The sequence below is a fragment of the Canis lupus genome, chromosome 1 (assembly GCF_003254725.2).
Source record: "Canis lupus dingo isolate Sandy chromosome 1, ASM325472v2, whole genome shotgun sequence".
Classification (NCBI taxonomy): Eukaryota; Metazoa; Chordata; class Mammalia; order Carnivora; family Canidae; genus Canis; species Canis lupus.
The window spans coordinates 115,743,681-115,758,921 of NC_064243.1; the positions used below are offsets into that span (position 1 = coordinate 115,743,681).

The 15,241-nt window shown below is 35.6% G+C and overlaps 1 protein-coding gene and 1 pseudogene across 1 annotated transcript; one reads left to right on the top strand and one right to left on the bottom strand.

The window, feature by feature from the left end:
- Positions 1 to 4,576: 4,576 nt before the first annotated feature.
- On the top strand, positions 4,577 to 5,191 carry LOC112643608 (GTP-binding protein SAR1a-like; annotated as a pseudogene).
- A 2,444-nt stretch (positions 5,192 to 7,635) lies between these two features.
- Positions 7,636 to 11,155, bottom strand: LOC112643610 (zinc finger protein 345-like). Its single transcript, XM_025421787.3, has one exon. The coding sequence runs from the start codon at positions 9,475 to 9,477 to the stop codon at positions 8,959 to 8,961; it is 519 nt and encodes a 172-aa protein (XP_025277572.1). The 5' UTR covers positions 9,478 to 11,155; the 3' UTR covers positions 7,636 to 8,958.
- Positions 11,156 to 15,241: the final 4,086 nt, after the last annotated feature.

The following is a 15,241-nucleotide window of genomic DNA, read 5'->3' on the forward strand; positions in this document are numbered from 1 at the left end:
CAGAGAAAACATTGTTTTTAAAGGGCTTATGTTAGATTAAAGGGCCCAAATAAACTATCTTAAGGTCTCTGATTCGTCACTTTAAATACATGCACAAAATCTCTTTCACCAGGTATTATAACATTATCACAGGAGTAATAGCAGGGAATGTAAATCATGGGGGCCTTCTTAGAATTCTACCTAATGCAGCTATGGTAATCAGAACAGTATGGTATTTGTACAAGAATAAAACATAGACAAAGAGAATGCAATAGAAAAAAACAAAAGATAGTCATTTTATAGAAAAATTCCGTGTCAATTCATTGGAAAAAGTATCATCTTTTCAGTAAATGGTGCTGAAACCATTAGACATCCACAAAGGGGAAATAAAGAAGAATATTTATCCTTATCTTACATAGTACACAAAATTAATGCAAGATTTTCTTTGACAAAGGGGCAGCCCAGGTGGCTCAGCAGTTTAGGGCCGCCTTCAGCCCAGGGTGTGATCCTGGATATCCAGGATCGAGTCTCACATCGGGCTCCCTGCATGGAGCCTGCTTGTCCCTCTGTCTCTGCCTCTCTCTCTCTCTCTCTCTCGCTCTCTCTCTCTCTCTGTGTGTCTCTCATGAATAAACAAAATCTTAAAAAAAAAAAAAGATTTTCTTTGACAAAATGCCTGATGTGAAATTTTCACTTAGCTGTAAAAATTAAGATTATATAACTTTAAAAGAATATATATGTAGAAAAACATCTTCATGTTGTTGGGAAAAGAAAAGATTTATTAAACAGGTCATAATAAGTATGTCCTTTTATGGTTTATAAAACCATAGAAGAAAAAGAAGGTAGGACTTCACTAAAATTAAGAAATATCATTCATCAAAAGGCACAATGTAGAGAGTGAAAAGATAAACCACAGATTTGAAAAAAGTATTTGTAATACATTATAGACTTATAAATATAAAAACAACCCTCCTTCAAATCAATAAGAAAAAGGTGACAAGCAACACTATAAAAGTAGGCAACAAATTTGCACAGACACTTCACCAAAGAGTATATTTAATATGTTTTATTTTATTATTTTTTTTATTTATGATAGTCACACAGAGAGAGAGAGAGAGAGGCAGAGACATAGGCAGAGGGAGAAGCAGGCTCCATGCACCGGAAGCCCGACGTGGGACTCGATCCTGGGTCTCCAGGATCGTGCCCTGGGCCAAAGGCAGGCGCTAAACTGCTGAGCCACCCAGGGATCCCTATATTTAAATAGCATAGGAAAGGATGCTAAAAGTCAGTACTTCTCAGAGAAATGCAAATTAAAACTAAAATTTAATCTACTACATACCTAGTTAAATAGTTAAAATTGAAAAGACCAGCACCTGGATGGCTCAGTCAGTTGAGCATCTGCCTTCAGCTCAGATCACGATCCCAGGGTCCTGGGATCAAGCCCCTTGTCAGGCTGCCTGCTCAGTAGGGAGTCTACTTTCCCCTCTCCTTTTGCCCCTCTCCTACACTCATGCTGTCTACCTATCTCTCAAATAAGCAAAATCTTTTTTTAAAAAAGCTAAAAATACAACTACCCTATGATTAAGCAATTGCACTAGTAGGTATTTACCCAAAGAATATAAATTGAAGGTATATATGCACCCCTATGTTTATAGCAGAATTATCTAAATAGCCAAATTATGGGAAAAGCCCAAGTGTCCATTGATTGATTAATGGATTATATATACATATATGACTCAGCCACAAAAGAGAATGAAATCTTGCCATTTGCAATGATGAGGATGGAGCTAGAGAGTATGATGCTAAGTGAAATGTCAAAGAAAGACAAGTACCATAAGATTTCACTCATATGCAAAGTTTACAAAACAAAACAAACAAGCATGGGGGAAAAGAGAGAGGAAAACTAAGAAACAGACTCAATTATAGAGAATAATGATGATTACCAGAGGAGGTGGGGTTAAATAGGAGATGGGGATTAAAGAGGGCACTTGTGATGAGCACTGGGTGTTGTGTCAAATCACTAAATTGTACACATGAAACTAGTATTACACTGTGCTAACTGGAATTTAAATAAAAACTTAAAGATCAGGTGGTTTCTTTAGCTATGTGTAAGTTATTTAGTTAGCTTTTATTTGCCTATTGAATGTTTATATTTCTCTTGCCTGAGTTCTGGAGATTTGTTTTTGAAGAACATTATGCATTTTACTTTTGTGAAATTATTAGCAAAAAGAGTACATATTACAAAATCTCTGATTTGTAGTAACATCAATTTCTCAGTCATAATGCTTATCCCTTTTTTTGCCAAATCTCTTGTTTTCAGCGCAGGTGGTAATCTCAATTTGTGGATGGAGCCCTGTGTTGGAGTCTATTTGGGACTCTCTCCCCCTCTCCCCTTTCCCCCTACTCCACCTCTCTGCACACACTCTCTTGCAAATAATAAATAAATAAATCTTTAAAAAAAAAAAACCACACCATTTGTGTTCAACCATTTAAACTATTCATTACAAGTATCCCCCACTTACCAAAAGTTTGCATTACACCATCTCACTTTTACAAAAGACCCACGTTGGGCACCTGGGTGGCTCAGTCAGTTATGTGTCTGCTTTCAGCTCAGGTCATGATCCCAGGGTCCTGGGATTGAGCCCCATGTTGGGCTCCCTCAGTGGGGAGTCTGCTTCTCCCTCTCCCTCTGCCTGCCACACCTCCTGCTTGTGTGCGCGCTTTCTCTATCAAATAAAATCTTAAAACGAAAACAAAAGGCCTACCTTAGCACCTGTTTTTGGTAACAGAAATAAAAATTAAAAAAAAAAAAAGCTTTACAAAAAAGCTGTTACCATACTAACGTAGGTCTTTTCTAAAAGCAAAGTGGCATAAGGAGAATGTCTGGGAAGCAGGGGATACTCTATGATTTACAGCATTTCAGCTTACAAAAGATTTCATAGGAACACTCTACTTATGAATAGTAGGAGAACCTTTATTTCAGTTATTTTTACAAATGCATTCCCTGTCTTTAGATATCCCTGTGGTTTTTCTTACTTTCTTGAAACTATATAATTACCTTAAAAGTTTCCAGTGTTCTAATGCCTGCATGAATGTAGAGCTCTGAATTTTCCCCCACGTAGTTTGGTCAGGCACCACTTTCCACACATAATGCCCACTGTTATTTATTCCTAGAGAAATTGTAATCTGTGTTGATTTCACACTTAATAAAAGGGTAACTTAGATGAGAATTGAATCAGTATTCAGATATTTTTGCTACCCAATGTGTTCTCTTGTCAGTCAGATATGTTCTATATTATACTTTTTGTAATAAACCTCTTCTCATTATGCTGTAACAGTTGTGATCTCAACTACCCCATACACATTTATATACACTTTGTCTCTGGTAGGAATGTACGATCAGCATAAAGATTGAGTTCTGTAGGATGAGCTTACTATATCTTAACATCTATTTTGGCTTTAAGTTTTTTTCCAATATGGGATGTCTGTTATTGGGTAAATGCATCATGTTTAAATACCAATCCATAAATAAAATAGATGAAAATACTAATGTTTACTAAACAATTCACTAGTTATATCATGCATTCATAACTCATTTCTTCCTCATTATACACCAATGAGTTATATTAGTCACCTCCAATTTGCTATATTTGAAGTGAAATACTTAAGATTGAAAGAAATATGTTTCCACTGAATATATACATTCATATTATACATGTATATACATATAATGTATGTAATTCATTATACATGTATATACATATATACATTATATGTATAATGTGTGTGGGTGTAATTGCATTTTAAAAGGCTCTTGAATGAAACTGCCAACAGTGGTAAATTTAGAGAAACTAGGGAAAGAGAAGTAGTCAAAGGGGAGTTTAGTTTATCTGTAATGTTTAAAATTTTGTAAGTATAAGACATCCATAGATTATTTCAGAAATAAAAAGTAAGAAAAGGAAACAAGCTTACAAAATGCAAACAGGATGTTGAAAGGAGCATTGTTTTTAAAGGCAAAATTTAGAAGAAAAACATTTTATCAATATATTAATAAAATAATAGTAGAGCCATACAGATGAATACTAACTCTATTTTTTTTAAGATTTTATTTATTCATGAGAGACACAGAGAGAGAGAAGCAGAGACATAGGCAGAGGGAGAAGCAGGCTCCATGCAGGGAGCTTGATGTGGGATTCCATCCTGGGACTCTGGGATCATGCCGTAAGCCAAAGGCAGAGGCTCAACCACTGAGCCACCCAGGTGTCCCAATATTAACTCTATTAAATTAGGATAATGATATAAAAAAAAAAGGATAATGATATAATAGTTAATGACTTGGAAAACTATTCATGATATACTCTACCATAGAAAAGATAATTTATAACATGGAGTTTCTTTTAAAATTTTCTGAAAGGATTTAGTTTGACAATTTTGAGAGTGGGTTTCTTTTGTGCTTTCTGAAATTAAAAAAAAAATACAACAAAATGTTAATATTAAGAGGAACTCTCTTCAAAAAGGAATATAGCTCTATTTGTGTTGATATAAAAAAAGCAGTTGAAGCCACCCACCACCGCCGGGGAAGCACCCCCTTGGCCATAGTAACCATTAATAATGCCTTTCATCTTTGAGTGGATATACAATGGCTTCAGCGGTGTGCTCCAGTTCCTAGGACTCTACAAGAAATCTGGAAAACTTGTATTTTTAGGTTTGGACAATGCAGGCAAAACCACTCTTCTACACATGTCCAAAGATGACCGACTGGGCCAAAATGTTCCGACATTACATCTGACATCAGAAGAGCTGACAATTGCTGGAATGACTTTTACAACTTTTGAGCTTGGTGGGCCGGGCAAGCGCGCCGGGTTTGGAAAAATTACCTCCCAGCAATTAATGGGATTGTCTTTCTGGTGGACTGTGTAGATCATCCTCACCTCGTGGTATCCAAAGTTGAGCTAAATGCTCTAATGACTGATGAGACAATATCCAATGTGCCAATCCTGATCTTGGGTAACAAGATAGACGCAATCAGTGAAGAAAAACTCTGGGAGATATTTGGGCTTTATGGACAGACCACAGAAAAGGTAAACATGACCCTGAAGGAGCTGAATGCGTGCCCCATGGAAGTGTTCGTATGCAGTGTGCTCAAGAGGCAAGGCTAGAGTGAGGGCTTCCAGGGCTTTCCCAGTATATTGACTGATGTTTGGACAGTGAAAATAAAAGTTTTCCTTCTCTGGACTGATCCTATTCATAGCTTCCTCATGAACTTTTCTAATAGAACAAGGAAAGCTCAACCATGTCAGGCGTTGAGAAGCCAAGAATCTCTGTCAGCTCTCTCATTGCCCAGTGGTGACACGTGCTCTTCTCCACACTGTTGGGAGGTGATGCTGCCCCACGTGCCAGTAGGATTTACTGAGTAAAGGTGTGTGCCATCATTGGGCACCTGAAAAGAAAAACACATCTCACCACTGTGGTTGATTTCAAAAGAAAGTGATTCTACTTTTTAAGAAAAGTGTTGTTAATGTTATTGGTGTCCCTCCTAACTTTTTGAGTTAAAAATTTCCTTGGTCCAGAGTTTTCTATTCTTTTTTTTTTTTTGGATCTAGTGAATGGCATTTAGATACTTCATAAAATTCTGCACAGAAACACATTGGAGGCCAGAACTCCAATGTTGCGTTAGCAGGTCAGTGAGAGAAGCTCCCTGTGTCTGGCTGCAGGGCAGTAGGTGGCCTCACCTTGTGCACTGAGGAGTCAGGAAGGGTAGGGCCTGGCCTGGCACTTGTAGCAGGTTTCCACCATGGAAGCCAGGATTATTCCTCATTGTGGTATGTAGAGCAGATTGTTCACTGTGGAGGACTTCTTTAGAGAGGGGTTATTTTATTATTTTTGTTTCTAAAGTTACAAATTTCAGCCATTCTTTGCTTTTATACTGTTGGGAAACTTTGTTTCTCTCCATAGCACCTTTTTCATTTTCAGTTTCATAAAAAAATAACTCTTGCCTCATGAAAGAGAACACCTCCCATGTTGTCCTACACTGCAGGTGTGTGTCTGTTACTTTTGCACAGATTCTAGGGGAAAATTTTTTGAATAGGTGAGTCCCACAGGACAATTAACAGCCAACAGGCTTTTAATTCTGTGAGTTGAGAACCTAAAAATCTGGTATTTGTAGCATTTGTTTGGATCCAGGAAAGATTTATTTAGTGGGCTTTATTATATGTGCTGCTGAAGTGAGCACTACTTAGTGGGCTTTAAAATTCTCACTTGCAGGATTTGGTCTCTTTGTGGGATTGTTCATGAGCTCTTTTTATTGGTTACCTTGTGTTTTTTTTGTTTTTGTTTTGTTTTGTTTTGTTTTGGTATGAAATTGCCTTTCTCCATTCCAGAAGTAAGCTGGGGAAACTCTAAGAGCTTTGTGTAGTGCTATTCCTTTTGAGCCAGCATCACTTGTAAGAGCTCAGTATAAAAAGCCTCAGCATGCCCAGTAGTGTGATGAAGATAATTTTTATAGCATTCCTTTTTCTTGGTGCCACATGTAAAATTGGATTTTCATGATCTTGACCAATATTAGATCTTTCTTAAGATGAGTAGATATCTTCATTTTTCTTTAATGAGAGATTAAAAGTAGTTTCCTCAAAACAAAATTGTGATGATGATGTTTATTTGCAAAAGACTGAACTAAATTCAGTGTATTCTTGTGTCTAATGTGAGGGTAAGGAAAGTGTGGATAACATATTCCAGAGGTGAGAGTATTGTTCTTTAATGGATTTCTCATTGTTAGTCTTCAGCACTGACCTATTAGAAAAGCATACTTCCTCACTGCCAGGTACCAAATGCAGAGGCTCAGTAAAGGATAAATCTGGAGAGAGCTTGCCTTTTCTTTATTAGCAGGCATAGCTGGAATAAAACAAAATTGTGGGTTTGGAAAGAGGTGAAAGCCTTAAATGAACAAATCTAGCTAATGGTGAATGAACTAGGTAGTTACCTTGCATACTTTTAATTCCTTTGGCTAAAGGTAACCCATACTTCTTTATCCAGAGACATGAGAAGTATGATTGCAGTGCTAGTTTTCTTGTTTTCCTTTTTTTCCTATTTGTCCCTAATCACTTTGCAGCAAGCTAGAAAACTGTGGATTCTACACAACTCAGCTCTTTGTGAAAGTGGTTTATATTGACCACTGGAGAAAGAGGGGATTGAAAAGTCAGTTGGCATTCATCTATTTCTTGCTCCACAGAAAACACTGTTCCTATAATAAGATAGCAAAAGAAGCTACTGTGAGGAGCTTGGCTCTTAACAGTGAGGATCAGAGCTTTGTACAGGAATTCCCCAAAATTGAGACTTCATTCTGTTTTATCAGAGTGCATATATGTCCTATTTCAGGAAAAGTTAAAACAGTCATTTACAAAAGAAAATCAATCTGTATCTAAGCATTTTAATAAAAAGTTAAAACAAACAAACAAAAAGATATAAACAAAGTAAAAATAACAAAGAAGGTACAGGTATAATTACAGATATATAAATATATATATGTATATATATATAAACATATACATATGAATGATATTTAAATTGTTATCCTGAAACTTAACCTTATAAAATAAAAAAAGCTTATATAAAAAAATGCTTATATAAATTAAAATATATTACCAAAGCGGTAGGAAAAGCAACTGGAAAGAATAAGTAGTGATAGGTTCAAAATCTTGGAGAAAAAAAAGCCATCAGAATTAACAATTTTAATGACCAGTAAATATACATAAGACAAAAATATCTAGAGGTAAATTACAAAAAGTAAAATGAAATTCTAGGACTACTCCTTAAATTCTCTGATATTTAAGGTTGACAAGCATGGAAGCTTTTCTTTTTTTTTAAGATTTTATTTATTTATTCATGAGAGACATAGAGAAAGAGGCAGAGACATAGGCAGAGGGAAAAGCAGGCTCCCCGTGGGGAGCCCAATGCAGGACTCGATCTCAGGACCTCAGGATCACAATCTGAGCCAAAGGCAGAGGCTCAACCACTGAGCCACCCAGGTGCCCTAGTTTTGATTTTCTTCATTCACAGTTATAAATTCCTAAGTAAGGAGTGAACTGTTGATGGTATTCTGATATCTACTATATATCCTTTAGGCAACTTTGATAGTGAAAAGCAAGTAAAAGGCTCTTCATATTAATTACAGGATCTAATGAGGTTCTATCTCAAATTAGGTGAAATCCATAATGCCATTCCCACAGATAATTTTCAGAGCTTCTTACCAGCATGACCTTTCTGATGTTAAGATTTTAACTACCCACAAAAACCGTCCCGCATTCTTTGTATTCATATCCATAAAGTTTCTCACCATTATGAATTCTCCGATGTTGAGAAAGGTCTGAGGAACAATGAAAGGCCTTTCTACATTCCTTACATTCAAAGGGTTTCTCACCAGTATGAATCCTCTGCTGTCAGTAATGGCAGAGCTACTAAAGATTTTCCCACTTTCTTTACACTCATAGGGTTTCTCACCCATATGAATTCCCCAGTGTTGGGATGCCTGGGTGGCTCAGTGGTTGAGCAGCTGCCTTTAGCCCCAGGGCGTGATCCCGAAGTCTCCGGATCAAATCCTACACCAGGCTCCCAGCATGGAGCCTGCTTCTCTCTCTGCCATGTCTCTGCCTCTCTCTCTGTGTCTCTCATGAATAAATAAATAAATAAAATATCTTTAAAAAACATCCCCCCCCCAAAAAAATAAAAATAAAAATAAAATAAATAAATAAATAAATAAATAAATAAATAAATAAATAAATAAATAAACAAACATCCCCCAGGGGATCCCTGGGTGGCACAGCGGTTTAGCGCCTGCCTTTGGCCCAGGGCACGATCCTGGAGACCCGGGATCGAATCCCATGTCGGGCTCCCGGTGCATGAAGCCAGCTTCTCCCTCTGCCTATGTCTCTGCCTCTCTCTCTCTCTATGTGACTATCATAAATAAATATAAGTTTTGAACTACTACAAAAGGCCTTTCCACACTCTACATACATAGGGTTTTTCACCAGTATGAACTTTCTGATGTAGGTTAAGGGGTGAGCTACTTAAAAATGCCTTAGCACAAATTTTACATCCATAGGGTTTCTCACCAGTATGAATTCTATGATTATAAAAAAAAAAATAGGATGCATTATTAAAGGCCTTGCTACATTTTTTACCTTCATAAGGCTTTTCACCAATATGGATTCTCTGATGCCTTTTAGGATCTGAGGAATAGTGAAAGGCTTTGTCACATTCTTTACATATATAAGGTTTCTCACCAGTGTGAATTCTCTGATATTCTATAGATATTGAACTGCTATGAAAGGCTTTTACACACTCATTACATATATATGGTTTCTCACCAGTGTGAATTCTTTGATGCTGAGTAATGGCTGATTTACTACTAAAGGCTTTTCTACATAGCATACACTGATAAGGTTTCTCACTGGCATGAAGTTTCTGATGATAAGTGAGGTCTGAAGAATGATAAAAAACCATCCTACCTTAACTAGACAAAGTTTCTCACATGGGTAAATTCCCTGATGATAGAAATATTGAACCAGTACCAAAAAAGCAGTACCAAAAGCTTTTCCATGTTTTTTACCCTCATAGATTTTTTTCTTCAGTATGAATGCTCTGATGTGCACAGTCTAAGACCTATCATATTCCTATGTTCACAGTTTGCACCAGTAAACATGATCTGATGCTGAGTATGTTTTCATCCTCCACTAATAGCCTTCCCACATTTCTTATGGTTCCTGAACTTCTTGACAGTATCAATTCTCTGATGTAGAGTTAGTTGCAAGTCACACACAAAAGCTTTCTCTTAGTTCTTGCATTTGCAGGCTTTCTCTTCAAGAAAACCTTTTTGATATGGAGTATGTGATGTGTGCTGACCTAAAGTGTATGTATTTTCACAGTTGAAAATAATTTGATTAAAACTTTTCTCATGAGATCCTTGTTTTTTGTCAATCTTTCTTTTACATTCCCAGTCATTTCTATAACAGGTACTCTTAAGTCCATGTTTTGTAAGACTTCCCAGTATAAACCACTGGGGTGATTCTATTTCATAAACTTCCTTCTTTGGAAATAATTCTTTGGTTTTACAATGAGATTCATGGTCTGAAAAAAAGCATAATAGAAATATTCACTTTTTTTCCCCTGTTAGAAATGAAACTTTTATAGTATAAATAGGGGAATTAAGTTGAAACTAATATATATGAGATATAAATGATTTATACAGTGATCAAATATACTGGGGGAATTTGATAGATGCACAAAGCACATGAATTGATGGGAAGTCATACTGGATAATAAGGTGATTAGGAAACTTTAAGTGAACAGTTTCCAAATTTTGAAACAAATTAAAACTACAAAGAGGTAACATTTTTCAACTGTCAGAATGGCAAAAATCTAATGGTTTGGCAACATATTCTTTTAGGAAGCTAAGGAGAAAAAGCCTCTCTCATTCATTATTAGCTGGATGACAAAATGGCGCACCCACTGTAGAGGAGCATACAGTAATACCCAACCAAATTGCATATTTACTTATCCTTTTATAAACTAGCAATCTGAGTGACATGACTCAACTCTAAAGGTATACTGACATACTTTTTTAAAGATTTACTCACAATGCCCTTCAGTGACGCACAATTTTATAATAGCAATGTCTGGAACCAACCCAACTATCTACAGGTAACTGGTTGAAAAAACTATGGTTCATCTACTAAGTGGAATATATTTTCCAACTATAAAAAGGAATTATGAAAATCTTTATACCTTCCTGAAATTATCTCCTGGATATATTGTTAAGTGAAAAAAGGAAGGTGGACTAAATTGTATATAGTATGCTGCTATGAAAATAAGAAAGGTAAGTTTAGAAGATATACCCAATTGCTTTTATTTAGGAAAAAAATGGGAGAGCAAACCCATTGGGGAGAGGGAGAGTGAAATGGAGAAAAATATTGAACAAACTGGGATAGAAGCTAGATTTCTCAGAGCATCTGGATGGCTCAGTGGTTGAGCATTTGCCTTCAGCTCAGGTCATGATCCTGGTATCCTGGGATTGAGTCCTGCATCAAGATCCCTGCAGGGAGCCTGCTTGTCCTTCTGCCTATGTCTCTACCTCTCTCTATGTGTCTCTCATGAATAAATGAAATCTTTATTAAAAAAAGCTAGACTTAAAAAAAAAAAAAAAAAAAAAAAAAAAAAAAAAAAAAAAAAAAAAAAATAAAAATAAAAAAAGCTAGACTTCCCTGAATATACCCTATTTTATGGATTTGCCATTGTAATCTTGGAAATATTCTATATAATAATAAAACAAAATTAAAAGAAACCTCAAACTACCAAAAGCAAATTAAATATGATTTTAGTTTTATAATCAATTTCGGCAGAGTAGAACTATTGATGATCATTTTATTTATTTATTTATTTATTTATTTATTTATTTATTTATTTATTTAGATTTTATTTATTTGTTTCAGAGAGAGCAGGGGAAGGGGCAGAGGGAGAAGCTGACTCCCTGCTGAGCAGGGAGCCTCACATGGGGCTTAATCTCAGGACCCTGAGATCATGACCTGAGTCAAAGAAAGATGTTTAACTGACTGAGCCACTCAGGTACCCCATATTGGTGATCATTTTAAAACTTATAAGTCTACCTGTTTATCACCAGTGGATCATAACTCATAGTTCTAACAAAAAGCAAGGATGTGAGAACTTGCATGACTAGATACCAAGATGTATACTATAGCTAATCTTATTTCAAACCCTATAGTGAAGAAACAACAGTGTAATTGGGCACATAAGGGGCCTTGAAGGCACTTGCAATGTTCTATTTCTTAAAATACATAGTAGTAAGATAGATCTTCACTGTATTATTACTCAGACTATGCAATTTGGTTTTGAAATTTTTATATGTATGAAAATGTTATGGATGAATAGCGTTCACTACAAATTCATCTATTGATGTCCTTACCACTACCACCAGCAGCACCCCCTACTTCAGAATGTGGCCTTATGTGGAAATTAGTTAAATTAAGATGAGATCATACTGGAGTAGGATGAGCCCCTAATATAATATGACTAGTGTTCTTGAAAAGGGAATTTGGAAACATACACACAGAGAACATCTAAAGATGAAGGCAAAGGTCAGCATGATGCAGGAAAAGACAAAGATTGCCAGCAAGTCAATGGAAGCTAGGAAAGAAGCATAGAAAAGATTCTCTTTCACAACCCTGAAAAATAAACACAATACATTTCCCAAAAATATTTGAAAAGGTTTTTAAAAAGGAAAAAGATCTTTGAGCATCTTTTTATACCAAAAAGTAAGCGAGTACTTAAAAATTATGTCTGCATGTCAGAAAGACCTAGAGCTAGCTTTCAGGGGCTCTGACTTGCCAAACCTTAGATGGTTTAAGCACTAAAATAATTAATTAATTATAACCTTGGCAAAGAATACAAATCCATGAGGCTATATCAATGAGAAATAGAAACCAAAATAAATTAGATAGACAAATAGTGAAGACACTTCCAAAAAGTAGAATACAGACTGAGAAATACAGAGGAAGTGCTAGAACTGAGAAACGACTATTTTTTTTAAAGATTTTATTTATTTATTAATGAGAGACACAAAGAGAGAGGCAGAGACATAGGCAGAGGAAGAAACAGGGTCCCCGCCAGGAGCTCAATGTGGGGCTCAATCCCAGGATCCCAGGACAGATGCTCAACCACTGAGTCACCCACGTGACCTGAGAAATGACTATTGTGCAACCCTCATAGCTAAGACTGGTGTGAGAAGGAATCATTAATGATGTTAAATCTATTGGGGGTGGGATGCATTTGATGAGGAATACAATATCAACATGGTGCCTCCCCACAGATGACTGATTAGTTGCAGAAAAAAATTAAAACTATACAACAAAGAAAGTGGAAAATATTTGGGCCAGGTAATCAAAATTAACATCTTCAATGAGGGCCAGAAGCAAATCACATGCTTTTAGATATAATGTCCTGAGAAGGACAAAATATCACATATTTGGTATCCTGGCAGGAGAAGAATAACTTGAACTTAACCACAAGATAACACACACACACACACACACACACACACACACACAAAAGCTAAATGAAGAGTATTCTATTAAAAAAAAAAGAAAGTGGACTTTTTTCTTCAAAAAATGATAATGTAATTATAAACAATGAAAAATCTAATAGACATTTGGAACTTAAGAGAAAACTAAAGAGACAGGCCAATAAAATGCAAAGTCAAAACAGACTGAATCCTGTACTAAATGGGGAGAAAATACCCTAAAGACCTTTTTGGGACAGTTGATACAACTGGAATATGATGGTCAAATAAAAATATTTTACCAATGTTACATTTCTTAAATTTTACTAGTGATGTTGTAATAATGTAAGAGAATATTCTTGTTCCTTGGAAGTACACAAAGAAGTATTAAGGACTAAAAGGCCATGATGTTTGCAACCTATTGTTAGATGGTTCAGGAAAAAAAAAATGGTATGTATGAGTATATGTAGGTGTGGAGATAGAGACAGGGATGGGGGAGAGGGAGAGAAAGAATGACAAATGTGGCAAAATATTAAAAATTGTAAAACTGCTGAATCTAGATAAAGGATATATAGGGGTTCTCTGATTCTTGTACCTTTTCACTGAAATTATTTTCTACAAGTATATACATATATATGTGTGTGTACAGTATATCCATATGAAGAAACCCTCCTATACTCATTTAATGAGACTAATAAAGCCTTTGAACAAAAAGAACCAAAAACTGTATGAGGAAAGAAAATTATAGGCCAATCTATCAAATAGACATGTAAAATCTGAAAAAACCATTAGCAAACTCTATCCTGCAATGTCATATAAAATAAACCACCATGACCGTGTTAATTTTATTCTAAGAACACAAGATTGCATTAGAAAATTCACTATCAACAAATTAAAGAGAAAAAAAAGATTTCTGAACACAGGGAAAATAATTTGACAAAACTGAACACCTAATCATATAACTCTCAACAAGCTATGAATAAAATAGATTGTTCTTACTTTAATTAGAACAATTTACAGATACCTAAGACAAAAACACATATGATATGAAATGTTAAAATTGTACTCTAAAAAAATCAGTAAAAAAAGATGGATGTACCTACTGTCCCCACCTTTTTTCAACATTTACTGGAAATTACAAGCACTGAAGTAAGACTTGACAGCACCCCCCACACCGAAAAAAAAGAAAGAAAAGAAAAAGAAAGAAAGGTTAACCATTGGAAAGCATGAAAAAACTGACTATATATATATATATATATATATATATATATATATATAAATATTATATACTATACTATATAAATATAGTATATTTTTTTAAGAGAGGGAGAGAGTGTAACAGAGAGAGAGAGAGAATCCTCAGGCAGACTCCATGCTGAGCAGAGAGCCTGGCAGACGGCTCAATCTCATGACCCTGAGATCATGATCTAGGCAGATCAAGAGTCAGATGCTTAACTTAGTCACCCAGGTGCCCCTGACAATATTATTATCTACAGGGAAAGAATAAATTGTGGAAGTATTCTAAAAATTAATAAGAAAAATCAACAGACATAAATAAACAAAATTAAATTGCATTTATCTCTTGAAATTTTGCCTGCTTTTCTTTGGAATGAATTGTTAGGAGTAGGATAAATGGGGTGCCTCATGAATTTCCTATTTTCTTTCTAGTCCTCACTCCATTTGAAAAACCAGAAACCTAAATCTGAACAACCCCACTGACTTTTACATTTGGATGGCTAACAATCACCTCACAACACATCCAAAACTGAACTCTTGAATTTAAACCCTATCTTTACTTAGTAATCCATATCCCCAAAAATGTTAACTCAATATTTCAACTGGTCAAGCCAGAAAATTTGGGAATCATTCTCAACTCTTCTCTTTCTCTCATACACAAACACCAACCAAAGTATTAGTCAAGTTTACGGCTTTATCTAATCATTTTTCATCACATACAGTGTTAGTCATCACTCATCTAGACACTGGAAAAACCTCCTCTTTGGTCTCTTTGCTCCCACCTTGCACCTCCAATCCCTGCGGAGCAGAGAGCCTGATTTGAGTCTCAACCCAAGGACCCTGGGATCATGACCTGAGCCACTCAGGTGCCCCAAGATAATTTTTTAAAAGTATAAGTCAGTAATTAAAATCTTATTATATATGTTCTATTTTAGTCGGAATAAAATCATCATCTTAATT